At 40.4% G+C, this 27,161-nt stretch overlaps 2 protein-coding genes across 5 annotated transcripts in view; one reads left to right on the forward strand and one right to left on the reverse strand.

The window, feature by feature from the left end:
* Positions 1 to 837: 837 nt before the first annotated feature.
* Positions 838 to 26,853, reverse strand: ABCB11 (ATP binding cassette subfamily B member 11). Of its 2 annotated transcripts, none has more exons than XM_072341037.1 (22): positions 26,756 to 26,853; positions 24,969 to 25,140; positions 22,625 to 22,749; positions 21,957 to 22,131; positions 20,675 to 20,788; positions 18,470 to 18,580; positions 17,439 to 17,564; positions 16,771 to 16,974; positions 16,000 to 16,170; positions 15,168 to 15,369; positions 14,386 to 14,461; positions 13,349 to 13,481; positions 11,526 to 11,684; positions 10,336 to 10,440; positions 10,077 to 10,238; positions 7,812 to 8,015; positions 6,286 to 6,527; positions 6,018 to 6,174; positions 4,877 to 5,074; positions 3,943 to 4,149; positions 2,980 to 3,126; positions 838 to 2,363 (listed from the first exon to the last, which is right to left on the reverse strand). In XM_072341037.1, the coding sequence occupies exons 1-22, from the start codon at positions 26,818 to 26,820 to the stop codon at positions 2,163 to 2,165; spliced, it is 3,456 nt and encodes a 1,151-aa protein (XP_072197138.1). In that variant the 5' UTR covers positions 26,821 to 26,853; the 3' UTR covers positions 838 to 2,162. The 2 variants fall into 2 exon arrangements, with proteins under 2 accessions (XP_072197138.1, XP_072197137.1); XM_072341036.1 differs by having other exon boundaries at positions 14,386 to 14,464.
* The window catches only part of DHRS9 (dehydrogenase/reductase 9), a 31,123-nt gene continuing 22,582 nt past the window's right edge, over positions 18,621 to 27,161 (forward strand). The window contains exons 1-4 of one of the 3 annotated variants that reach the window (XM_072341041.1): positions 18,621 to 18,740; positions 23,005 to 23,111; positions 23,676 to 23,867; positions 26,147 to 26,315. The gene's annotated coding sequence lies outside the window, so the exon portion shown is untranslated. Of the gene's footprint in view, positions 18,779 to 23,004; positions 23,112 to 23,675; positions 23,868 to 26,146; positions 26,316 to 27,161 lie in introns of all 3 variants that reach the window. The other 2 variants (XM_072341040.1, XM_072341039.1) reach the window with 2 other exon arrangements.

Raw genomic sequence — 27,161 nt, forward strand, 5'->3', positions numbered from 1 at the left:
AGGCAAATAGTTTGTTTTGGCCTTTGGGAATGCACAATACAAATTACAGGGACATCCTTTCTTAAAAGCCTTCTTAGACTGTTTGGACATTTAAAAAGTTTTATCAGTCTGAGGAGCGCTCTGCTTTACATAACTGCCATTGTCATCTTCAGTGATTCTCTGAACTCTTCTCCCACAGCACTTGGCTTGAAACCAACTTTATCTATAATTATGGCTCTTTAAAATTTAAGCAAGTATGACTAAGACAATGGGACTGGAAACAAATAATGAAGAACTAAAAGACAGCTATGACAAAGATTTCTCCTGCATTCAATTTGCTCCGTGCTTGGTTATTCCCTCGTAGAATGTAACCTACAAAGCACCGGAAGGTTGGTCTAGTCATCCTTCTGTCCCTCTGTCCTGGCCAGCAGTAGGAGATGCTCTATACATAGCAATCTGGCTATTGCAGCAATGTTTGGGCCTTCTGACAATGTGAGCACTTTTAAGAGAGGAATTATGAGTAGACAGATATCACATTTCATGCTGTCAGATCTCTGATTGCAGTTTAGTCCCTTCATACAGGTACTACAGGAATTTAACTGGTTTGAATAGCACACAGCTACAAAATGGCAGGAGGTGGCAACCAAGAATGTGCAGGAGCAACACAACTTTCGTACACCGTGAGTGCCTTCTGATAGCCAGTATGTCTGTATAATACATAACTCTCAATATGTGGAACAATAGCACTTTAAAGTCAATTATGTGGTTTCACGAGATTCTGCTGAAGGCATTCTGTAAGTGGAATTGTATAAACCTTGAAATTTCTTTTTGCTGCCTGGAATTAAGACATGGATCCTATTGAAGCTTTCAACCTTCCACCTTTAATCAAGTTTTAGCAGTTGTACTGTTGCACAGTTTTATAAGAAACTCCATTGTGGGGTGACTTGTTACAAAGAACTCCTCTGCATACATGTCAGCTGCAGATATCGGGATGCTGAGAATCACTTTTCCAGTTAATACTCTGTTATTCCAAATCTAGATGTAAATTGTCATACTGTAATTTGTCAGTATTCCCAATCACTACTCAGTAACATTCCACGAAAACATGCAGTAGAACTTACTTATAAAAAAACTTCCACAGGTACAGGTCACTGGCAGAGGAAGATACTTCCTGATCTCTGTTGCTCAGAACCATTGTTCTGTTTAAGCTCTGCTTAATATGAACAGCTGCTTAATTATGGCTAAAAATTCTTTTCTTTTCCCCTTCACAGTTTCTGTAAAAAATAATTTCCAAAGGCAGTGCTGTGCCTTCTGAAAAAAAACATACACGCTATCTGCCATTGTCTCAATAGAAGTAATTTAAATAACCACACCAATCAATTACCTATAGGATTTTACATTGAATTATCTAAAGCATTTTTTGATATTAATTCTATTTGGCAGCTTTGATCAGAGCAGTGAGTGTAGGAAAACTGAGACTTACCAGGTTATATTCCTCATCTGAATTATTTATTTCCTTGCTGTTGTGAAGCTGCCTTCTTTGTGGGCACCTACTTACTGGTTTTACTGGAAGGGTACTGCTACATCAAGCTGAGGGCTCCACGTGTTCGCTTTGTACCCACGGCAACCTGGCCTCTTCCAGCAACGCAGCTGAAGTAGGCATGGAATGAAGTGGCGTGAAGGGTCAAGGCCTTGTACTCAGGAGGAGCCTATCTATTGTAATCCTCTGTAGAGCAGAACGTCAGGAGGAATTTGAATGCTTCAATAATACACCCTTGTGCTTGAGATTGCATTTTAATTCATACAGCTTACCTCTAGAACTGGCAGTTTCCAGAACACCAGAACGGAGTTTTCCTTGACTGTTAATTAGGGGAGGGATGGGACTGTGCAGTCTGACTGCAGGTGGTGGCAATTTTCCAGCTCACCAGTGAACATCTTCCTATTTCAGGCATTCTCTCCCTTTGCAGTGAGCTAAAAACTATTTCCTGAATGCATTAGCCTATGCTTAGTTCCCTCCGTGTACCTGATCAATTGCTTAACCATAAAGCTACATAGATTAAAGGTACTGCATAACTCACAGTACCACAGAACACTTTCTACCACAGAGGGGTACCAGCACATACATACCTACTGCAAAGTATTTGTACAGATAAATAGTCTTTGAAATGTACTATCACAGTAATTCAGCTAATTGGGGCTCCAGTGGTAACTAGCTTATAGTATGCTCCTTCCATTGCCATTAGTTCATCATGAGTGCCCTGTTCAATGATGATTCCTTGTGACATCACAGCAATGATATCAGCATTCTCGATTGTGGAGAGGCGGTGGGCAATGACGATGCAGGTGCGCCCTTCTCTAGCCTTATCCAGCGCTGCTTGCACAGTCTGAAAGCAACAAAGAGAGCAGCAGAGTGAACATGGGCAGATCAAATTGGGGCTCAGAGCTGGAGAGGTCTGACTGCTTCAGACTGATTAACCATATTGTACAGTACTTGTACAAAAAAGGGAAAGATAAAAATAGAGTAAAAATTAAATGGCAAGGAAAGTCTTTTTTTCAGCTGACATGCTCAGCTTGGATGTGCTTCTAAATTTCTGCCATTTCTCCAATCTCCATGTGTGACCAAGGCAAAGAATTTATTGCCTGGCTGTTAGGCCCTGCACTGCTGTTTTTATTGGATATCCAGTCTCCTCATTTGTATGCTTGAATACACTTCTGTTGTGGTTTAATTTGTATTTATGAAAGATTCTCACTGAATGCTGTGGAACCCAGGGAATTAGTATGCACAGTACTTAGAAAGTGCTGCTTTGTAATGACAGTTTACAAGTCTCTGTAGCTGGCCATTGACTTTATAGCCGTTGACTTTAAGATCATTAGAAGTGTAAGTGCTGAAAATTAGCAATGGGAAATAATGCTGTGGTCATGTGGTCTTTGTACAGCAGGCATTGTACCTTGTAAGCCATTGCATTCATTTTCCCTTATTTCTTATCACTGCAAATTTACCTTTTCACTTTCTGTGTCTAAGGCAGATGTAGCTTCATCCAATAATAAAATTTTAGGATCTCGTATGATGGCCCTCGCAATAGCAATGCGTTGTTTTTGCCCACGAGACAGCTGAGATCCTTGAGCACCAACATTAGTTTCATATTTCTGAAAAATATGCAAAAGGAAGATCTTTACCTAGCTGTAAAGAAACAAGTACACAGTCTGAAGGAGCAAGCAGGAGGAGAGAGGCTGGAGCTCTGACCGCTGCTGTCTCCTCCTTAAATAATCTGGGAAGACAGAAATACTTGAAGCAGATAGAGATGTTCAGGGAGATATCTTTGAACCATGATTTTTTTTAATATGGTAACAGGCCTGAAAAATTTGATGGCAAGATGATGGCAGATTTGTCTGAAGCAAAAGAAATCCCTGACCTAAATTTGGGAGAAGAGGCTGAAAGTCACTGTGGGGCTGACTGGACGAGTGTTTTGTTTTCATGCCTAAGTTATATACATATCTTTCATGTTCTTATGATTATGTCTGTATGATTTCAGTGCTTTAAATACCTCTTCAGTGCACAGAAGCAGCCAGCTTCAAGCGTTTTGACCGAGGTATTGTACCCTAATTGCACGGTAGCACCCCCACAGCTGAGAACAGGATCTGTATTTCCTGACACCGTATAATGCTTTGACTGCTGAACTATACTTCCTCTTTTTTCTTGTCAATTGCTTTGAGAATCTTCCCATTTCTCCTAATTTAGAATTATGTTATTTATAGCTTCATAAATGTCTGCCTACTGTGTAAGAAAACAGTAACAAGTCACACCAAGCTCTCAGAAACAGACAGTGGTGTTTTCTCCTAACATGCTAATTGTAAAAGCAAGACATAAAATATTAACTGCAGCAGTTTTAACTGGTTTTGGTGCAACTCTCTGCAATGATCACTGAGCAGCCTGTCCCGCAGCCAACCCTCGGGTGCACTTACTTCAGGAAGTGACATGACAAAATCATGCAACTGAGCCTTCTTGGCTGCTTCTATGACTTTTTCCATTGTCGTGTCCTTGGTGTTACTGCCATACTTAATGTTGTCAGCAATGCTGCAGTCAAATAGCACAGGCTCCTGAGACACTACTCCGATTTTTGATCTGAGAAACTGTACATTTACCTTCTTGGTGTCGTGTCCATCTATTAACTACGAGGAAATAAGAGAAAACGTAAAACATCATTCAAAAAATGAACTGCAAAACCCAGATAGTTTATAGCATAAGTAAATGATTTATTACTAAACTACAAGCAAGACTGAGGTAATGCGAGTTATCTGTTTCATTTGATCTCTTTATACATGATGAATACTTTCCAGCTGTACCTGCGATCCAGCCAGACTCTAAACCATTCACTTAATCTTAACTCCAACTGGACTTTGACAGCCTCAGGTTAGGCACGTTTTGTTGTCTTGCCAAGCTTAATGATCACCACACTTATTTTTGTCAAAGAATGAGATACGGAACTGGATTAAGTTTTTATGAGGAAGAGATAAAAAAGCTACATAAATATAATCTGCAAAGAAGTTGCATGGTGAAACTATATATTATTTAGTGATGTTCCAGATTCCACTGCTTCAGTCAAGCTTGATTCTTGTTTGCGTTCCCACATGAGCCACACATTGCTTGATTCATACAGGAGCTACCAATGTGATTTCCTGAGGCTGATATAATGCAGGAGGTTGCACCTGAGGTGAGTAGTGTTCTTATTTTGCCTGTGTACATCTGAGATGATACCCAGAGTTTGAGAAGGAGCTGAAAACCCAAACTGTATGTGTAGAGACAAACTGCTAGGCTCCACATTTGGACACACTCAGAAGAGTCCTTGTAGCACATTGCTGAAGACAAAAGTACACAAGTAATGTTTTCTTTGCTTACCACACTTCCTTTCTCAGGATCATAGAAACGCTCCAGAAGCTGGACGCTGGTACTCTTACCACAGCCACTACTGCCAACAAATGCCAATGTCTGTCCAGGCTTAACAGCTACAGAGAGTCCTTTGAGGACCTGAATATCAGGCCGTGAGGGGTATGTGAATTTACAGTTAAGGAATTCAATGCTCCCCTTGAAGTCATCCTAGTGAAAAAAAATGAGAAACACTGCAATGATCTCAAGCTCAAAACTGAGTCATAAAGTAGAAAATAACTCCTCCTCAAATTCATTTCTTGTATCTGTTATTTAAAATGTGATATTAGTGCTCATGAAATTAGCCTAGAAAGAGGCATTAGAAACATATGGTGCAGCTGTTCTACAAGGTGAAGTCATTAGTCATTAAACTGATGCTCTACTGACACACCCCTGTACTACACCGGCCAGAAACAACAACTGGAAGTGGGATTACCTTGCCAACTGGTAAGTTATTTAGCCATCTATTTTAATACAGATACTGTATGAGTACAGATTTGGTGACTGTATATATTTGTGTAAAAAGTTGTATTTGTGTATATATTTGTGTAAAAAGTTGTTTGTTTGTTTAATCTACTAAACTTTGCGACATTAAAACAATATGTGAATTCTGGTCAATTCAATCCGTTTGTGACAAATATTTTAACAATTCCTTTAGAGCTGAAAAAAAGCTAAATGAAAAATGAATATTTTTAATCTGCTAGGTCTGACTTTTCCATTGACCAAAAAGAAAACATTTTCATTTTGTTCCATTCAGAATTTTTTTTCCTTCTGATAAACACTCCCAGCTTCTATATGAACCGAAAAAAAAAAGCATTACAAGGTGGCTGTAACAGCTAACAGAAAGCAAAAGCATGCATTTGGTGAGTCATCCAAACTACCGCTATTGCAATCCACAGGAGTTGTACATAAATTCCCAATAGCCATGCTGTATGCTACTCTCACTGCACAGTACGGAGCTCACTGCTACCGAAGGAGCAGATGTATCAGTTATATGGATAGAAGAACCTTCCTGTAAAGCAGTGATCCTCAATGTTTTCTAAATTGTTACTGCTACTTAAGTGCTTATACTGTGCTGAGTGACCTCTCATACTACTCCGCTATCTCCACTTACCCATTTTTCTCCTTTTTTGCTGTAAACACTGATTTTAGGAAGCCGATCGATGAGTTGAAACAAACGTGCAGCAGATGTCTTGGCTTTGGCATAGTTCGGGGTGTAGGAAGAAGCTCTTCCCAAAGCAGTCCCACTGGTCACAATTGCAGAGATCACTCTGCAGGAAAGATGGACATGGTTAATCTTGGGCAGCCATCGGGAAGCTGTGCTCTCCACCCACACCAACACCTCTGGAGAGGAGTCTGCCTGGCCTCATGCAGGCTCTTACCTGAACACAAAGCTGTAATGGAGCCCTTCAGTTTGAACCAGAAACCCTCCGTATCTGTAAGAGACTGAGTTGGCTATGAACACTATGCTCTGGGCGAAGCCAAAGCAGATTCCATAAACATTTGCTTTTTTGATTGCAGCTCTGTACGGCATATCCAGGTTCTTCTCAAAAGCATCAATGAACCTTTTTTCTTTCCCTATCCCAGCCACAGTTCTGATGTTGGAGAGGGCTTCGCTGGAAATCTGGAGGAGCAGAAAAAAAAAAAAAAGGTAAAATCATCCTGTTTATCTCATGTAATTTTATTCAGAAATTGGTTTAACAATGCTGTTGTTTGCCTGGAGTTCAGTAGTAGTTTCAGGGTATGACATTTCCTGTGCTTTCAGCATATGCATATTTTGTCATATAGAAAGACAGGTCTTTCTTCTGGTCAAAATTAAGGGCCACATCTGTTGCATTATCACACAACTTGAAGCAGCAGATAATTAGGTACAGTGCATTTGATTGTTCAGACTGCTTTTCCGTGTTTAACATAGCTGAGGAACAGTGGAGGAAAGTGAAGCTTTTTTTATTTGGATGCAATGCTGGGAGATAAATTAGAAAATAGCACCAGACATAATCAGTCGTTGCCAAAACTGCTGAAGAACTGAGTGCCCTTTTCATCCCGGCCTCTGAGTTGTTGAAATCTGCAAGAACCATTTCTAGATAGGATAAAGAATTGTCTTGGAGCTATGAGGCTTTGGGAGAGCTTACAAAATACACTTTTGATGCTAGAAATATGAGAGCCTTAAGAGTGGGGAGAAGGCTCATTTGTTACTCAGAGAGCTAATACCTGATGTAGTCTTCCGCACGTTGCCTGTCCTTTACATCTGTGTTTCTGGTGCAGTTCAGCTTCTGCGCTGTTGAACTAGGCTAAATATATTTAAGAAGGATCAGGTTCCGGGTGATGTGCCAGAACTTACTGACTCAGAATTAAAGTCAAAGGACCATGTGTGTTTCAAAGTCAACAGAGCAGCCCACTGCTCTCAGTGGTTAGGAGTGGACTCTGTGAGAATATGATGTTCCCTTACCTTGCTTACCTACCTCGTCCTTGCTTGGTACATGAGCTGGGGGTCTGCTCATCTACATAAACCTATTCTCAGCCTAGGAGGTGGGGCAGTTCTCAGGGCCTTGCAGCTAACAGGGCATGGGATGCTGACACTGGAGTCAGAGTAACAGGGAGGCGGGCTTTAGCCAGGGATCAGCAAATGGGCATTTAAATAAATCCTGACAAAAGTGGAACAGACAAATGAGAGAGTTGTGTCTACCATCCAATATCATTTGAAAAGTCGTGTACAGTAAGTGCTTCTGAGGTTAGGGAGTTACCAGTGGTGTTTCAATAGTTTTACAAGCTGAAATATTGCAACTTATTTGCAAAAAGAAAAAAAAAAGTTGCCAGTTTCAGTATGTTTGAATTATTGATGGTCCCAAATGTCTGGTTTTTAACTGCCCGCAACTGCAAATATAAATTAGCTTTTCAGTGCTGTTACCTGTCCAGTAGCCTCCAGAGCTTTCTTGTCCTGAGCAGCAAATCCCGTCAACATTTTAGCTTGCACAGCTCCAGACAGGGCCAAAAATGGCAGGAAACACATTATGACCAAACTCAGTTTCCAGCTGAAGTAGAAAGCGATAATGATGGCCACCCCAATGTTGGTAAAGGAGTTGACAATCATTCCTATCTGCGATCCAGTTGCCTTCAAAGAAAAAAAATGGAGATGGCTGATCTGTGCTCCAGCTGCAATTTCAATCATTTTTAAATATTTTTTCCCATAAAAGCTTAGAAGACTCTGAATGATATTAAAATACTGTAAGGGATCACTGGCTGCTGACAGCACTAGAATTCAGCCAGTTCAGACATACAGCCTCCTGTGCATTGTACTAACAAGACTGCAAGTCTCCAGCATTCTTTTCGCCCACCAGAGTTTCCGGTGAGAACAGAGCAAATGTTTCCTGATGACTGTGAGAAAGATAATGTATTGAAATGGGTCCCCCTGGCTCCTTGGGGAATCGCTTACCTAAATACTCTTTTCAGCCCCCACCATTTATACTTCTAGAATTAAATAATAAACAGAACGTTTTGCAACTTAAATATTAACACAACAAAGTGTTAGCTGTGTCTAAATCACTAGGAAACATCTCTGAGGAAGGATGAGCTGCAGTTCTGCCTATTAGGTAAAATTTTTAAATATGCTTTAATGTACTGTTAGTGCATTCGTCTTTGTCTTATGTACTTTAAGAACACTTTATATTTTTTGCAACAAATGTGATGTATTTACTCAAAAACTATTTTCTTTCAAAGCAATAAGCAGCCCTACATTGGAGCTGGACTGCAATATATTAGAAAAAAAATACATATTTTATAACCTTGATCATTTTAATCAAATTCGCACGCAGGATGTGAACTTCCAGCTTGTAGCCCATTCCTGTTCCAACCTGGACTATTGCATCTCAGACCTGCCCACAGCAGCAGATCACCTCCCAGCCATAGGGCTGCTCTCAGCTGGATCCTGCAGCTCTCACTGCCCAGCCCCACTCCAAGAATCTCCCCTCTCACTTCTGGTTCAGTTGCAGACCCTTTCAGAACCCAGACACTTGCCTGCATCTTCTCACTGAGGCTCCATCTGCAACAGCAGCAGTGGACCACTCTCTGTGTCAGGTACCAGCAAGAGGCAGAGGACACTGCTAACCAAGCTGCTAACTTGCAGCTGTGGACTGGACAGCTTTGCCCCATTGCTCTACGTGTGTTAGCTTAGAGTTCCTTTAGGATCCTATGGTTCAGTCAGTGCTTAATAAGTCTGCTTATTTCAATTAAAATGTGCCCTGTGATAGACTGCATGAACTGAAGAGGTTTGTGGATGCTTTCTCTGATTCTCTGCAAACTGCTGCTGGGAACCTCTGGGTTTTTGGGAACCCTTTCTTTCATTCATCTTTAAATTCTTAAAACCTCCAGAAATAGTAGTTTTTAAAAACTAATCCATTACCTTCAGTCAAGATGAATCAGAGCAATTACTTGTAATAGAAACATCTGTACATTTCCTTCTTTTTTTCTAGAAAACCACCTGCTTTGGAGCCAAATGAAAAGGTTCACTTTGAACAAAGCATCCATTCAGTGAGGTATACTAATAGTTCAGCATGACTTAATCCTCATCCCCTAAGGAATGCAGCATGTGGGGTAAGCGGGACCCCTTCCTGAATAAGAAGTCACACTGAAACTGGCTGCCTGGATCCCCAGCTGGTGCACCAACCAGTCCTGTCAAATGTTTTTTATGTGGGCTGTCACTTTAAATGAAAGCAGCAAGGAACAGCTTTGATACAGCATCAACAGTATCATCCTGTAAACAAGACTGGTGAACCTTGCCACAATACTGGCCTGACATGCTTTTGAAATAAACATGTTAGCACTGTGGTAAAGAGCTAACTCATCTTCAGAAGAAAATAAAGCTCCTGGATTAAAAAGCTCCTGAATTAAAGCTGCTGGATGCTAATTCCAGTTCCACTGATAGTTGATATTAATTCAATTGATTTTTTGTTCCTGTTCAGGTAATACAGACACCAGTAGCTGTCAATGAACTGTGATCCTAATAATGCTTTTAGGTAAATGCAGCAATAATAGTTCCAAGTTCACAGTCTATGATAAACACCAAAACCTTAAATGACTGATCAAGGACTGGCCTACACTGACTTTGCTATTCGCATGCTCATTAAATAAATAGGCCTTCAATCTGTGCTTACATTAAAAGAATTTAAGGTCTTACCCCTTGGACCTGCGATGCATCTGTTGCAAGCCTTGTAGTCAGTGCCCCGGGGCTGTTCCTTCGGTCATCAAACCAGCCGATGTCTTGCCCCAGCATAGCCTGAAAACCAATTTTCCTTAACCGTCTTGTAAGCAGCTCACCAGACTTGGCAAAGTTGTATCCCTGGAGTGCAAACAATAAACAAAAGGATTGTACAGAAAGAGATACACACAGAAAACGGGATCAGAAACAAAATTTACTTTCATTGCACTGTTATTACCTGTAAAAACTGTGTAAAAAATGAAACAATTCCAACCAAGACAAAGAGCAGGCAGACACCATTGATCTGGAATTTTTGTTCTTCTTCATCAAGAATGGAGAAAGTCTTTGAGGGGAAAAAAAAAAAAAAGGAAAGCATAATATTAGAAGAGCCTGTTTGTGTGTGTGTGAGGAAGGAAGACCACCACACCACCACCAAAGGAAGTCACAAGCAGAGCTCAAGGGAAAGGATTATTGGCATTCAATCTTATTGGCTCAAGGACAAGCTCTGGCGACCCAGGAACTCACTGCTCTCCTCTGAGTTCCGGCCAGGAGGAGAGGGGACAAAAGGAAGGCTTATTCTGCTGCCTTTGGGCAGGCCTATGTTCCTAGGAGGAGAAACATCTATATGTTCATTGCTGTTTCCAGAACCATTTGTTCATGACTCTACTGCTCCCCCTAGAATCACAGTTACCATGCAGGGCTCTCCTTCACCCCTCACAAATGCCAGCTTCCATACTTCTCTAGGCTAAGCCTGGGTACAGAATATTGGTTTTTTACTCCTCTTGAACAAGTTTGTTACAGTCTCTGTCTACATATGCTGAGATAACTTTCTGTCCATGCATAGTTATAATTAATCACACACACACACAAAGGAAGATTGGTCAGTAACCAGAAGGGCAACAGCATTATTAGCAACAGTGCAGCAGTCTCCATGCCTCCTATCTATGACAACTGCAACTTTATTGAGCCATACAAAGTACTCAAAAGTAATTACACCTTAAGATGACTCCTTGCACAACACTAACTGATGCCATAATTGCTCTAGGTAGGCTTCAAGAGAAGCCTATGTCTCTTACTGAAGGAGCGTGGATACAAGCTATTTGCTCACTGATGGCTGCTTGAGGAAAAGCTTGGAAAGCTTTAGAACTTAATGCAGAGCTCCTCCATCCTCCTCAAGTGGGAGGCTGTAGATTGTGATGGTAACACATCCCTTAGCAGATGACAAGGTTTAAAACACATTCCGGTTTCCTGCTTGTCTTTCAGACTTGTTGATGCACGTCTGCTTTCTGCTGGCAGGTATGCAATCTGTTACAGCAACCCATCTCTCGCTGGGAATTCTTCAGGGAAAACACAGCAAAGAGCTGGATGGAAATGAAGTACCTTCTGTTTAAGCACTCAAATACACTTTCAGATGTCAGTTTAACATACCCCAAGAATCTGACTGAATAACAAAGCATAGAGTGGACTGAGTGCTCCGTTCACAGCTGCTCCCAGAGATCCTATCACCATGTATGGCCATTCAGAGGCATTATACTTCAAAATCCTGGCAAATGGTACAGGTTTGACATCTTCCTCCTCGACAGATTCCTGAAACAAACAGATTGGATTTATGAGATAAATGCATTATCCTGGTGATGTTCACCATATGGCAGTGAGATACCATAATTAGCCTAGTCTGTCAGTACCCAAATAGCTGCTCTAGCATTGTATGGCAAGGGGCAATGATGGGTCTTAGCTACTAACTGGAGCTCTCACAGGGCTAGGCAGTCACAAGAGGTACAGAAATAACTACTTCCACTGTTCTGTTGTCCCCAGAGAAAAAGAGAGACTTATGCCTTGTTCAACTCAACTGATTCCAAATTAAGAGATTAATTATGAGCAGACTTTCTGCTACTGAAACTCAGACTCTTCCCATTTTGCTGCTTCCAGATGATGCACGATGCAACACTCAGTATCAAAACTTAAGCTTCTTCCTCACAAGGGGCTTTTCATCTCTCCTGGCATGTTCTTAAATATTATTTTTAAGCATTGTGGGTGAACACACTGATCAGGCTCTGCATCAAGTTAATGGGTATGCAGTATAACTAGAACAAAAGAGACCTCAGACAGATCGCTAGAGTCAAGTTTTATACATGCTAATTATGCCTCCCTTTTGTGAAACATCCTCAGGCTATGGACAGAATTCCTATAATTACTCCCATAAGAGCAGAACATTCATCATCAAATTATAACTTACCCTGCAGTTTGATCTGTGCAGTTTTTCTGTAACACTCAGTGTGCTGAGCCCTGCTCATCTCCCTCAGTTCTTATGGTTGGAAATGCCCAGACAAAACTGACCCTGTAAAGACCTACCTGCTGGAAATGTGCAAGGATGAATGAGTGGGAACATTTTGTTTTTATCTTCTTCTGAGCTAGTGCCAGAGTGACAGCACTGAATCCCTCTGTTTAGCCATAGAATAGGCCCAACAATAGCAATAATAGTGACTTCTAACTGCTGCTTTCTGCACTAAACCTCTGTAGCCCTGCAAATTGTTGCAGGGGTTTCATAAGCACTTCAGAAACTCACTGTGTGTATTCCTAAAGAACTGGTGATATTGTACATATTTTCAATAAATGCCATCTTTATTTTCTATGCTACTTGACTGCATGAGGCACTGCCACTGAAAGGATTCTGGGCAAGGCTGCAATGAGAGTCTCTTTCAACTCACATCTCCAGATGACTGGAGATCATCAAGGAACAACTGGATGTTGTATTGAGGGACATGGTTTAGCAGGAGCTATTGGCAATAGGTGAACGGTTGGACTGGATGATCTTTTAGGTCTTTTCCAACCTTGGTGATTCTATGATTCTGTGATTTTGAGAGGAAAGGGAACTCACTATATTAAACAAGCAGTAGCAGCATTTCTATTGCTAAGTGTCTATTACACTTCACAGACAACATTTTGCTTTTTGCTGGTTAAGTCAGCTTTTTTGAATAAGTTTTTTTCAATTTAATCTACAGCACGTCTAACATTTTACAAGACCTCGTGGCCTGCAAGAAATTTTACCTGGACCAATCAGCATAAGGGCTATCAAAATGCAGCCTAGAGGATACAGAGGATAAGACCTGAGGCTGTGGCTTTGTGTAAGTATCAATCCAAAAAGTCATATCTGCCTGTAACAGAAGCACATATCTGTAGGTTCTCATTACTAAGGAATACAAAAGATATCCCTTTTGCTTGCAATTTAGTAATGAAGTATTAGGCTTGACCTTTTTTGCTTGTCCATCATCTTCCTCATAAGATTTAAGATACGCAGACTCTGCCTGATCTCCTGCAATGGACAATGGAGGGTCTGGAACCACATTCGAGAGCTGAGATCTAGACCGCTGCCGAAGTGAAGCTCTGTGAAAGAGGACAAATATGGTCAGCGATTCACAGCTCAGTAACATGAGACTTGCATTCAAAGCACATGTAGTTTTCATAATAACTACACCAGGATTCACTGACACAAATTACAGGAATCCCACCGACTTTTTTCTTATTCCATGCTCTCAACATTTGTGATGAAAATATCTCACAGTAGGAATAAATACTATTCAAAACCTTACTCCACTCAGACACTGTTTTATACGTGACCTTCACTGTGCAAGATCATGCTATATCCTCCTCTGTTTGCAAAAGTTGTTAAGACACCAAGTCATTTCACCATTATTATGATTAAGTCATTCTGTCCAGAAATGACCCACATGTCCCTGATGAAACGTGACCCCACAGTGTAGGAGATGTATTCACTTGAATGTCTGACAGAAGCTTGCCTGAAAGAAGCAATTAATGTCTGGGTACAAGATAGTCTGGCTTGTCAAATGCTTTTACCAAGAAAAAGTAAAAATGCTTTCACTTTTACCAAGAAAAAGCCATAATACAGATGTCCTCATACACTGCATTGATTTCCCAAGTAATTACATGGCAAGTCTTTTTTTTTTTTTCCCTCCAAGTGAATTGATGGAGAGTACATAACGAGTTAATATAAATACATGCATGATTGTAACACTAAACTTCGACACCAACACAGAAAGCCAAAACTGACAAGGGAGTAGGTGCTCTGTCTAGAAAGTGGAGTATAAGTCTTTCTATTTATCCACAGGCCTTCAATCATTAATGTATTACCCAAGCTCTTCCTTTCCAAGTTGACTTTGTCTTAGTAAAATGCTTGCAGCTCTTCCACCCCTTATTAACAAACATGAAAACCAGCAAATAATTACCAGATCTGAAAACATACTGAGACTTGGTGACTTTTAAGACTCACCGCAAACTGGCACGATAGCTTCCTCTTCTGAATGACCGGACTTCCTCAAGATTTGGCTCAACCACTTTATTTTCTGCTGCTTTAGAATACAGGACATACAGTTAGTTCTTCAGTTTGTGCTAAATTTGCGTACAACCTAAGTCCTGTTTAGAAAGTGCAATCTCCAAATCATAACAAATACTTTGTAGAAAGTGAGGGCTGTAATACAATGGTGATGCTCAACCTGCATATACTGTGTTATATACTGCAATATATCTTATGAAGATAATTGAATATTGGGCTGTCTCACTTGGGTTGTGACTCCTGAAGGCTGTTTCCCTATTTTGGTACTGCAATTGCTGTCTTCTTTTAAGACAGTCATCACCAAGGTATGATGTTTGCAAAATTAAAACAAATCACTCTCTTAGACCTTCATTTCCAGAAGCTTTGATTGAAATTTGCTTCCAGTAATTTCAGCCTAGTCTGTAATTTTCTTGCATTTCAAATGTAGCACGTCTGGACTGTCAGCACAAAATCAAGATATAAAATAGCAGGGTACTGCAGGTCAGGATTATTGTTTCAGGGCAGATCTATATCAGGAATGTAATTCAATGCATATGCCTTAAAAAACTTTGGATAGAGCTATCAATGAATTACTTTGATGAATGCTAAATTTCAGCCATAAAAACATCCAAGGAGAGTGGGAAAGGCAACTAGATGCTATGAAAAAATAACAGCAATCTACACTGTCTGGAATTTTATCTAGTTTTATATAGTTTTATAAGAGGAAGCAAGACACTTACATCCTGTTGCTGCTCTAGTAAGTGCTGTGTCTCCTTTGCTTTGCAAGGTCACCAACATGAAATAAACCCCTTTTCTCTTCAAGAGTTCTTCATGAGTTCCTCTCTCCACTGCTCTTCCATGCTCGAACCCAATGATGACATCAGCAGCTTTGACAGCAGACAGGCGATGAGCTATTGAGATTGCTGTGCGGCCAAGGTGAGCCTGGCAGGGAACAAAAGCAGCCCCGGTGCCAGGAAAGCAAATGGAAACACCTGGAACCAATGCTATATAAACTAAAGTTTGTCCAAACCAAAAGGAGTCTTTCAAATGGTTTTAGCTGACTCTGACTTGAATTCCATCCACAGCCCATGTATTACCCACAAAAAAGGAGAGAAACCCAGAAATCTGCGAAGTCTACAGCTAACAGTAGGCATCTGTGCTGCAAAAATTTAGTTGTAACCAGACAATTGTAACACGCAACAGAGAAAAGTGTCCTTGACACAGATGTAGTTGGCAAAATTTTGACAGTCCTTAGCATCTTACTATTTCACACCAAAACCCACAAGGGGTTTATTGCTGGACCAAGAAAACACAGACCAGATCATAATTTACACCAAGCAAGACAGTGCCTTGACCATCTCCCAGGACAAGCAGCTATCTCTGGACAGTGGGAACCATTGATCCTTGCCAACGTCCCATTGTAACACCCCAGTGTCTCATTAACAATGCAAAAGTTCTGCAGCTGCATATGAAAGCTATTACTAAAAGTTTATCACTGCATTGTCAAAATTCATCAGCGCTGTCTGCAAAGTGCATTCAAAATAATTTCTGCTTTTATAAATATGCGCAAACCTTTTGAAGTGCTTCTTGGACAACCGCCTCACTTTCATTATCAAGTGCTGAAGTAGCCATATCCAATAGCAGGATTTTAGGGTTTCTCACAAGGGCTCGAGCAATAGCTATCCTCTGCTTTTGACCTCCACTCATCTGGCTTCCACCCTCTCCAACATGAGTGTCAAATTGCTGGGAAACAAAGAAATGCATAGCATTAGGAACCAACGTAAACATTGTCAGACTTGTCCTGAGAGTAAATATAAAAATATTTCATTTTTGAAAGAGAAAGAATCCTACTAGTGCACCAGACAACATGAAGTAACATCCTTCATAATGAATAATATTGTTTTGTTTGGACTGGGGTACTAACCCCAAACCAAAAGTATGTATTGATAAAAAAGTAAAATGTTCAGGTTGGGCCCAGAACAATTTTATCAGCAACAGCTACAATGGAGAGGAAACTTCTGCCCACTCATTAACAGACTTGCCAGGGAGCTGGACATGTCTGCTGATGGCATGTGACTGAAGAACACCCTGTCTCTGATTCATGATCATATGCTAATGGCACCAGGCTCAGCCAGAGTTCTTCAAATAAAAGAACACACACAGCCCAAAATCTAGAGAGCCAGATGACTGTATGATCATGCATTATATTTATTAACTTGGTGAAATCCATGCAGTAAGACCTACTCTCCCTTTTAATCTACCTTTCACAGATGGTTGTATGAAAGCAAGGAGAAAGGATTCTCCTAGTTTTACATCCAGTTTTACATTCAAGATGCAGTATACCTGTGGCAAGTCCATGATGAACCTGTAAGCATTGGCCTGTTTGGCTGCTCTGATTATGTCTTCCGTGGTAGCATCATCCCGACCATAGCGAATATTCTCTGCAATCGTGGTAGCAAACAGCACTGGCTCTTGCTCAACAACACCAATCTGTGAGCGCAGCCACTGGATATTAAGGGAACGAATGTCATGGCCATCCAGAGTTATCTGCAGAATCCAAATGAAGCAAAGGCAAGCAAATAAAATTCAGGGACAGTATTCACTTTGATTCATTTCCCTGTATATCTCTTTTCTTGATCTCACAAATAAAGCCAAGTGGAAAGCACTCATCAAAATTACTCTCTTTAAAGGACTAATTTGAACGTACACAGATACAGCTTTTCATTAGTAAATCTGAATTAAAAGCTCCGTGGAATGCAAGGCAGAAGAATCATCCACCCTCCACCATCTCCCTGCAGACACTTTTTTAGACAGGAAGTCATTCTGGGAGGAAATATAATAATAAATGCACACAATTACTCTTGATATTTATTCAGCATTCCCTTGAAAGGTGATTTCACTCATTTCTTTTTTGAATAACGAAAATAAATATTAGAAGTCTTCCCTCCCAGAGAAGAAGCTCATTCAAGCCCCTAATAATACAGGAACCCCTGCCAGAATTAGACACTCACCATGCCATCAGTAGGGTCATAGAAACGCTGGATGAGCTGTATTACTGTACTCTTTCCAGCTCCACTAGCTCCAACAAAAGCTGTTGTCTCCCCTGTTTTAATAACCATACTAAGGTTATCCAAAATCTGGAGAGAAAAAAGAAAGAAAAAGAATCCATCCATTCTAATTCTCTCACAGATACATAGCCACGCACCAGGAGGAAATCCACACTATGTTCTTTACTTGAAAATAGAGATTCTAAACAAATGTACAAAGCTAAAAATTAAAAAAAAAAAAAGAAGAAAAAGAAAACAAAATATTTTTTACATTGCTTGAAGACTTTATAAAAACAGACTAATGCCTTCTACAACAGGAAACATATTTTGATCTTTGTTTGCTCTTGCTGTTCATCATTAAGAACTAGTCGAGTTAATACCTCTGGAGAACCTGGCAATATATCCACTTTAAAGAACAGTCTATATGAATTATGAATGCTGGTCAAAGAACAAATGTTAAGAATTATATTATGGGTTTTGTTTGTTTGTTTGTTGTTGGTTTTTTTTTTTTGAGGATTTGTCAATTCAAACACAGCAGCAAGGAAATAATGGGGTATGTGTGCAGCCAGGGCTCCTGTACCTGGCTCTGTACCTGTACTTTTTCCTAGAGGTTATATGATGCATTCCTGGGGTAATGGAAGACTTCCATAAAATCTCCTTACTCTGTCTAGCTTATTACTTTGTGCCCTATTATAGCATATGTTGATACATGTGTGTAATTATGTAAATAATTATGTAAATATGTAGATAAAATTGTCCAAAATCAGCAAGTTTATGTTCAGCAGCAAGGAATACGTATGACTATAATAGATATTTCAGAATGGTAAAACAAACAATGGAGGAACACAACTAATAGATGAATTATTTAGCCTACTTTTAAACAGCAGGTCTTAAATTGTGGAAAGAAAACTCTACTGAAAATCTAGAAGTTGCTGGCAGGGTATTTTGTTAAGTTTACAGTAAATGTATTCACAAAAGGGATGATGAATTATTACCTTTACATCGGGTCTGGAGGGATAATGGAATGTTACATTATGAAATTCAATTTCACCTCTTACTTTATCCAGCTTGTAGCCTTCTTCCGACATGCAGTCAATGGTGGGTTTCTAGAGTAAAATTTATTGTGTTATTTACTTGTTCTTGAACAGCCAAAAACATCATGTGGAACACAGGGAAGAAGAACTACACGTCCCAGAGGACCTCATGGTCGGAGAGGGAAATACGTCGCAGAAGTGAGGCTCGCTCTCTCACTGCCTGGCAGCGGCTGTGGGTGTGCTTCCAAGCCGTGCACCTTCAAGTTCAAAGTAGGCTTCTTGGTCTTTGGAAAACTCTCTTATTTGACTTGTTAGCCTCAAGTTCAATTAGATTACATTACATTGTGTTATCTTGTATTCCAATATCATAGTTAGTAAGATAAGTTTTCCTCCTCAGATTTTGCTGCTGCTCTGTTTGTTTCCTTGAGCCCAGCTCCCATCTCCCTATGCCTTTCCCTTTTTCCCTTCCCATTTCTGGGGGCTGAGGGGCCCACATAGATTGATTTAGGAACTCCATGACACAAAGCCTACCACTCAGCTTATTTTTGCTGAAACACAATAGCTGCAAGAGTTAAGCATTTTAACTAAGTCAATTCAGGCAGCACCTTGGGACTGAAATGACAGTACCTTGCACATATAAACTCTCAAACCACTGAGGAAACAATAACTTGCTGAAAATCTGCACACTTCATCATTTTGCACTTCAAACACTCATCCCTGAATGCCCATCCCTAGAAAAAAGAATCCTGAAGCTTTTCCATGAAGTGCTTTGGGTCACATAGACGTCTGGCCAGACCTCGGATATTGTGGATTATACAGCATGAGCAGAAAAATAAGAGGAAATTGAGGAATCCTAAATAAATCAATTTTTCTAAGGACAGATTTATTAGGAAATTTATGGAAAATAAATGGAACAAAGATAATTCAATAAAACTATGATTAAAGCTGTAGCAGCGTTCTCTTATGAATGCATTCCACTTAAATTCTAAGCTATGAAAAAAAAGAGTATCACTGACCCTGCAAACGAGAACATCAGTTTGACCACACATAAGTTCAGTGTCAGAGAGAATATTCATCATGGCAGAGCTGAGATTTTACTATCTAGTTATAAATCTACAAATGCAGCAAGCAGATGATCTAATTTATCACCCTTCTCCAGATGGGAAAAAGATCATGTTTCTGTTTTCTTTTTACCCTACACTTATCTGACTATCTTGAATGTTGTGATGAATCTCCTCATTGTTGCCTTTTATTTTTCTTTTGTGCCTTTTATTTTTATTTCTCTAAAAAAATGCTTCTCCTGCTCATCTCTTTTTCAATTATCTTAGAGGAAAATCCTTAGATAATTAAGTGTATTTATAAGACATATGCATTATCATTATTATAGAACACTGAAAGGTTACGAAGAAGTCTATCAGTGTTATCATAATTGTTCCAGACTCCATATATACAGTTCTGTGGTCTGTAAAAGACAGGAAGCTTTTTAATGTGCTTACACACTTTCAGCAAAATAAAGCCTGTCAATGACCAGACACATTAAGTACAGTTAAGAAACGTACAGTGTTTTGCCAGCCACTAAATAAATGCAGATACAGAAAGGAATCTGTATGAATAAATGCCAGCAGCTCTCAGACCTTTCTGAAACAATGTTATTTCAAACACATATATGTACAGAGAATACCGTGATTAACATTTTTGAATGCTGTAAGACCACTCCCTGTGTGCGCTGGGTTCCATTTTATTGTGGGGTAGCTCTAGGATGGGCAACCCAGAGTCACAGAGATCTACTGGCAGTAGCCAATAGGATCGCATTTGACCCTATGTGGAGACGGCAAGGTGAAAATTTGACTGTAAGGCAACTGTTGCTGCCTGCCTGTACACTTTTTGTGGGCCAGCACTGATCAATAACCGTGTGCAAGGAGGCATGGGAGTAAGAAACAGCGGTAGCTGAGGTAAAGCTTCATTTCTCAGAAACAGGCTACTTAAGGAATCTGTTCAACACCTTCTCTAAGCACATGCGCATGACAATCAACCTTCAATCACATAGCCAATTTTTCTTTAATTGCTTTCATTTTTCCTTGTCTACACTGCAGAAAAACTACTTCTGTTTGAGACTTATTTATTTTTCTTTCCACCAGTGACACAGCTTAGAAATGTATTACTTACTCTGTCTATTGTCTCAAAAATATTTGTAGCAGCCCCACGTCCAGTAGCAAAGGCTTCCAGGCAGGGAGATGCTTGGCCGAGATTTAAAGCTCCTACTAAAACACCGAAGAAAACCTGCAGAAGAGGAAGAAGGACTTAAAAAAAAATCTGACATCAGGTTTTTATTACAGGCAACTCAAACTGAAGCGGATTAATGAGTTCTTGTGCATCAACTGATCTACCATGATTGACCACAAGTACAGCTTGCTCACAAAAAGAGGCAAACAAATGCATCTTAGAAAGGATTTTTATCATCTTTCACAGCTTTGCTTCCAGGCTGAACTAAATCAAGTTTTCTCTTATTCCTCCTGATCTGAGTGTATGCACTCAGATATTTAGAATCATAGAATTTACTGAAGTGCTAGCAATGTATTTTTTGATCTGCTTCAGTTTGACTGGGTGACTACGCCTTGAAACAAGGGCTGAGAAAAAGCTGAGAAAGCGAATGCCAGAGACAAGAGACAAGAGATGTTTTTGACCAGTCAGCTGCTGAGAGGCTACAACAATTCCAAAGTGTAAACTTTGTTTATTGCAGTTCCTATCTAAACCAATACTTACAAAACTTACTTTAGGAGCAGGTACCAGCTGCGGAGAATATTTTTTTGCTGCATACAGAACTGAACTCTAAGGATCACTTAGTATGCTGGCATGCCAGTACACAAGAATGACCGTATCAGTTCTCTACTGTGATATCTGGGAACATTTGTCATCTCCTCATAAACAGTCTGAAGTAATAAGCTGACTGCTTCTGCAGGAAGCAAATATCCAGTGTGCTCACTGTTTCAAGTCCTTCCCCAGCAACAAAAGCAAAGAGTTATTCACTACTGACACTCCTCTGAAAGCCAAAGGATCCACTTTTAGTCTAAGCCTAGGACAGTGTGACTGAAAATGAGCCACAGCACCCATTCTTCCTGCAAGGGCTGATTGAGAACAAAGGCAGCAAGACAGATTATCAAATATCAGAGGGCACATCAGTTCAAGAGTCCAGCCTTGGAGTCTGGCCTCGTAGATCAGAACTGAGTGAAGATGGAGCACATCAAATAAAATGCCAGAAACGTCTGTTAATTTATTTCCCCCCCCCCCCCCCCCCCCGGTATTTTTATGAGGTTTTTAAGTCTCAACAGTAACTATCTAAAGCAGAACAAGAACAAGACACTGGGTGACGGTAAACAACAAAAGATACGGTTAAGTGTCCCAGAATTAACGTTTTAAGAAAGAGTCAAGAAAAAAGTTGCATAGGTACCTGCAGAAGGGTGCCGGGTGAATACTCATCTTCTTCAAGGACAAGTTTAGAGCCATACCAAAAGGCTAATGCATAACACAGGAAGATTACAAACCACATGTAACCACTGAATAATCCCATTATTATTCCTTTTCTAATTCCCCAGTGTTGAGCATACACTAAATTTTTATCATATCTGCAGAAAGACATAAAAACAAAACAATGAAATGAACTTCACAGCAAAATTTAAATGAACAAAAAGCAAGAAAATGAAATTAAACTTTTCTTTTCCAATCCAACCATATTTTTTTAATCATGCAAACATTCCTATTTTACAGTGGGCACAATAAATTGAGGTGTTTGTGGGAGCTACGATTCTCTGTAACTAATATTCTTATTTATCTTGAAAGTACACAAGATCTTCAGACATGCAGCACAGTTTGACAGTAAGTTCCTACAAAGGGGAATGACTTGAAGATAGTATTACTTATGTTTTATTTTTCCGATTATGAAACAGTAAGTTACTGTGTAAGTAACGGTATTTGAAATCTAGATTTCTGCAACACACATGCGTATAATTCTCAAAACTGACAGATGGCCATTGTTTCAACACTGCAAGACTAATTGCTGTAGCCACATTTCTACAGGAGAAAGAACGCAGAGACTCTTTACAATTTGTCTGAACAAACCTCTCGACTTCTTTCTTCTCACCACCAAAAGCAGCTACTGTTCTGATGGATGAGAGCACTTCATCAGCCACAGCCCCAGCTTTTGCATAAGCCTTTAGTTCTCGGCCTGTCAGTTTTGCCACAGCCTGTAAACCATAGGAAACTGTGATTACACCAGACCACGATAAGCAGCTCTGACCGTCACACAGGTCACCTCCCCTGTTCCTGCCACTGGGCACACGGCTCTTTTGAAGGTTTATCTTCTAGTGTTAGGACTTACATTTCTGTAGCATGCATTTTGTCTAACATCCCAACAGCTCTGCTTCAAATACCTAGAAAGAGCAGCAGACAACAAATACTTTCCCTCCATTCCTCACTCTCTCTCGCTTTCTACATTTTAGCAGGCCACAGAATGATCGTGCACGTGTCCATCATGGCAGGAGGGACAGGATAAGCAGGAAGAGCAGCACTTTAGCCAGTGTAGCAGAGCCAGCTTCAGGAAGAACAGGTAATGGGACTGATGGGGGAGAAAGAAAATACATGTAGCCCATCACTATGCTTTGTCTCTTGGGCCAGTGGCAAACAGGCTCCTGCACAGCATCTCAGAGCACACTGGATGCTGAAAGCTTACTTGGGCTCAAAAAGTGTGCACACTCAGTGTTATACATAAAGATACCGTATTAGTTCAGGAGTTAAATCTTCCTGGAAATTGTAACATGCCATTATTTGCCTTAGTTCTTCAAATACTCAACCCTATGCATCTGTTAGTCACTTTCTGAGATGAAACCAAGCTAAACCAATGTTAAGTAAGTCTGTTTTCATTATGATAAAAAAACCCTAAAACTTGAGCTAGTAAGGTCCATAAAGAGGAAAGACTTAACTGTGGGTATGTGAAAGACATGGGGACAGAGAAAGAATTTGAAATGGGGAAAATAACAAAACATAAAGGGAATGAGGTCAGAAATAAATGGCAAATGAAGGAAGGATGCATTTTGGAGTTGATTTTATTCCCTGCCAGAACATTGCTCTCCCACTTCATTTTGAGTCATCACTCATATCATCTGCTTTGCAGCCAGTGTACAGCATAACGAGAGCAGGAAGAAACAAAATTTGTCACAGACTAGAAGGCTGATAGCAAAATGACAGCAAACTGTTCTGAGGTGGAAGAAGGGAGATAGCTATTCATGGGGCTGAAGCTGACTGAAGAGCATGAGAGTGTGGAGGAGGAGGAGGAACTGCTGAGGGACGGAAAAATGATGATAAGGTAAAGGATCCTGTGATTCCTTTTTTCCACCTGGTTCCTCTGCACAGTCACAGGGAGGTGCAGGGTATGGTTAGAGAAGCAGAACCAGAATGACTGACTGGGAAAAGATGCAGTAGCTGACAGGAGTAGGGATAATTTGAGGTGAGTCTGGGCAGCTGTTTTGAACTGTTTTAAAGCTCCAAGACTGGGTCATCTTAAAAACCTAGGTAGAAAAACTAAGTCTCAAGTCTAATAACTGTTTAAATCCAACATGGAGTAATAGACAGATGCTGCAGGCCAGTTCTAATCCCAGCAACCCCAATATTCCTGCACATGACCACAGAAACAATGCTAACATTCCCATCTTAGATGCTGGATATTAGATTCTGAGAATGAGAACAAGTGAAGTGGGAGTGAAGCTCCTCCTGAGCGCAAACATATCACAAAATCATAGAATTGCTCAGTTCTGCTGCGACTCTCTCAACGCTAAAAGGCTGTAATGACCTCCTGTTTCAGCATTCCCCTTCACTCTATAGCACGACCTTCCCTGTTCAATGTACCCGTCTCAGTTTCATCTGGGATGTAATTTTTTCCTCAGTGTCCGGTATGATGCTATGTTTTGGTTCTAGGATAAAAACAATACACCAATGTTTATAGCTCCCGCTAAACAGTGTTATACAGAACCAAGGCCATTCTCAGCAAAGGGCTCAAGGAGCTGAGAGGGAACAGAATTAGGACAGCTGACTCAGACTGGCCAAAGAGATATTCCATACCATATCACATCAAGTGGAAGGAGTTTTGAAGGGAGTAGGAATTCATCTCGCTCTCTTCTGCTGCTCAGAGGGTGAGCTGGGCATCAGTCAGGCGGTGGTGAGCAATTGTGCATCACTTGTTATTTACATTCACATACATATATATAATTATAACTACTATCCTTTTCCTTTTATCTATCTTAGTAAATGGTTTAACCTCAACCCACGAGTTTATGTTGGGTTTTTTTTTCCTGGTTCTCTCCTCCATCTCACTGGGAAGCGGGAGAGTGAGCAAACTGTGTGGTGCTTAACCACCTGCAGGCTTAAACCACAACAGTATCTCAGCATGAACCTCACACTATGCACTTACCAAGCCATAGACAGCTGCTCCAATCCCAATGAGGGGACTGACTGCAATGATAACCAGGGTCAATTTCCATCCACTGACAAATCCCAGTAGGAATCCACATACAAAGGTGGTTAAGCGCTGGATGAAGATTGCTACTTGATCAGCAATAGCCTCATTAATTTTGTTGACATCACTGTGAGAGTAGGAAAAGAAAACAGAAAGGTCAGCAAGTGTATCTGCATATCTTTCCTTTGTATTGCCACATTTTGCTTTCCCTTGCAGAGGGCTTTTCCAAAGACACTCAGCTACAGTAAGAAAACCTGGAACCTTTGCAATGGCAAAAGGCATTTATTTTATACATGTATACTACAAAGTAAATTCTGTCTCTCCCCAGGAAAAGCCATCCTACTAGCAGTCTCACTCACCACTGTGCTCCAGCTGATGCAGACAGAGCAGACATCACAGCTGGGTGCAGCTATTTGACAGTATAGCTGATATGGCATATCCCCACTGTACAGCACTAACTGCAGCCTTGCTAAGAAGGGAGGAGGAGGGCTGTAACTCTTCGTCATTCAACCTTACACCAGGCAGTTTGTTCTCTAAATATGAGGGAGAGTGGTAAAATAAAATAGAGGAGTATTGCTGGAAGCATTGGGAAAACATGACAGCTGTGTCACATGTGGCAGAGTGGCGCAATCTCTGCAGCTGCAGAGATCATTTGGTCTCACTTATCTGTTGCCATTACAGAAAAAACATCTCAAAACAAAATAGTCATTATACTTGCGCTGCTCTTGGCTATTCTCTCACTCTTGAGAACAGAAGAACTGAAACTCTTGGAACAAAAAGGAGCAAGTGGCACTCATGTTTAAGGTGCAGAATTGTTAGCAACAGTCCTCTACAGGAAATATGAGAGTGCCGACTTCAAGAACATGTTCACATTTTTTCTTAAGAATGTATTTTTTTGCATACAGGAAGCTTTTATTAGGCCCAAGACGGTGTTATTCTAACAGTCAGTGAACTGGGTGATACTTATTCAAGAAATATGTTTTTAGTCATCCTCCTCACAGCCAATTACATTTTGTATTTCTTCTTCATAAAAAGAACACCACAGAAAGTCACAGTTACTACTTGTCAGCGAAGAGGAAAACATTCCCTTCAAATACAGAAAATGTTTTGCATATGTTCCTATTATTATGCAGGCATGACAGAGCACAGGGAGCCACCTAGAGTCAGCATATTCATCTCGCAGCTTCTTTAGTCTGTAAACAGGAACCACTAAGCAAAGAAGGAAGCCTTAAACTCAGCTTTTCTCAGAGCTAAACGTTTACCTAGAAGTTTTCTCCATCTACCCTGGGTCCCCTTCTAAAGGTAAGTGCTTGTAACCGCTGCTTTAGCAGAAGATTAAGCAAATCTTGCTCTTTTCTTTCAAATGCCGAGAGCAAAGTTTGCATGCAGTTTTCCATTCCATTAAGTGCGAGGGTTCAAACCCTTAACTCAAGCCTCAGGGGAATATACCCGCTGGCAGCTTAAACAGAGTCTCTAAAAGGGCAGGGCACAGGAAAAGACAAAGTGGCAGGAGAAGGGAGCAAAAATAAAGAAACAAAATATCATTGACAGAACAGTTACAAAGGGAAATAATTGTAGCATAACACTTACAGCACTTCCAATGCCTGGGAGACTATTTGCCTAATCCCTACTCTCTGTTTTGTACTAGAAGGTGTTTTGCCAAATGCCTACTTTTTGACACTCATTTAGTGTCAGCAAGTGCAAAAATGTCCTATGTAGTGTATCTTTTCTAGATTACTTACTCAGAAATTCTTGTGTTCAGTTCTCCTACGGACGTGCAGTCAAACCAGCCTATATCCATTCTCATAACGTTCCTGAAATAAGCTTTCCTGATTTTCTGTATCTGACGAGCTGCAGCCATAACCCAAAAGCAGATCTAGGAAGAGCACAGTGCAGTTGATAAATGTCAGTGAGAAGCCTTTCCAGTCTCTACAAATAGGAAAAAACAATTTGGCTAAATTGGGGGGGGGAAGCAATTTGGCTATCAGTAAACTCAGCATTCAGGTAAAATATACTCTAGCTACACACACACAGACGTTGAGCTATTTTATGATCTTGATCTTTAAATAATCCAATGTTTATTAAAGCCTCTGGATGAAGCATTTATCTTAGTTTTGATAGAACACCTGAGACCAGTTACTCTGTGCT

The sequence above is a fragment of the Excalfactoria chinensis genome, chromosome 7 (assembly GCF_039878825.1).
Source record: "Excalfactoria chinensis isolate bCotChi1 chromosome 7, bCotChi1.hap2, whole genome shotgun sequence".
In the NCBI taxonomy this organism is placed as follows: domain Eukaryota; kingdom Metazoa; phylum Chordata; class Aves; order Galliformes; family Phasianidae; genus Excalfactoria; species Excalfactoria chinensis.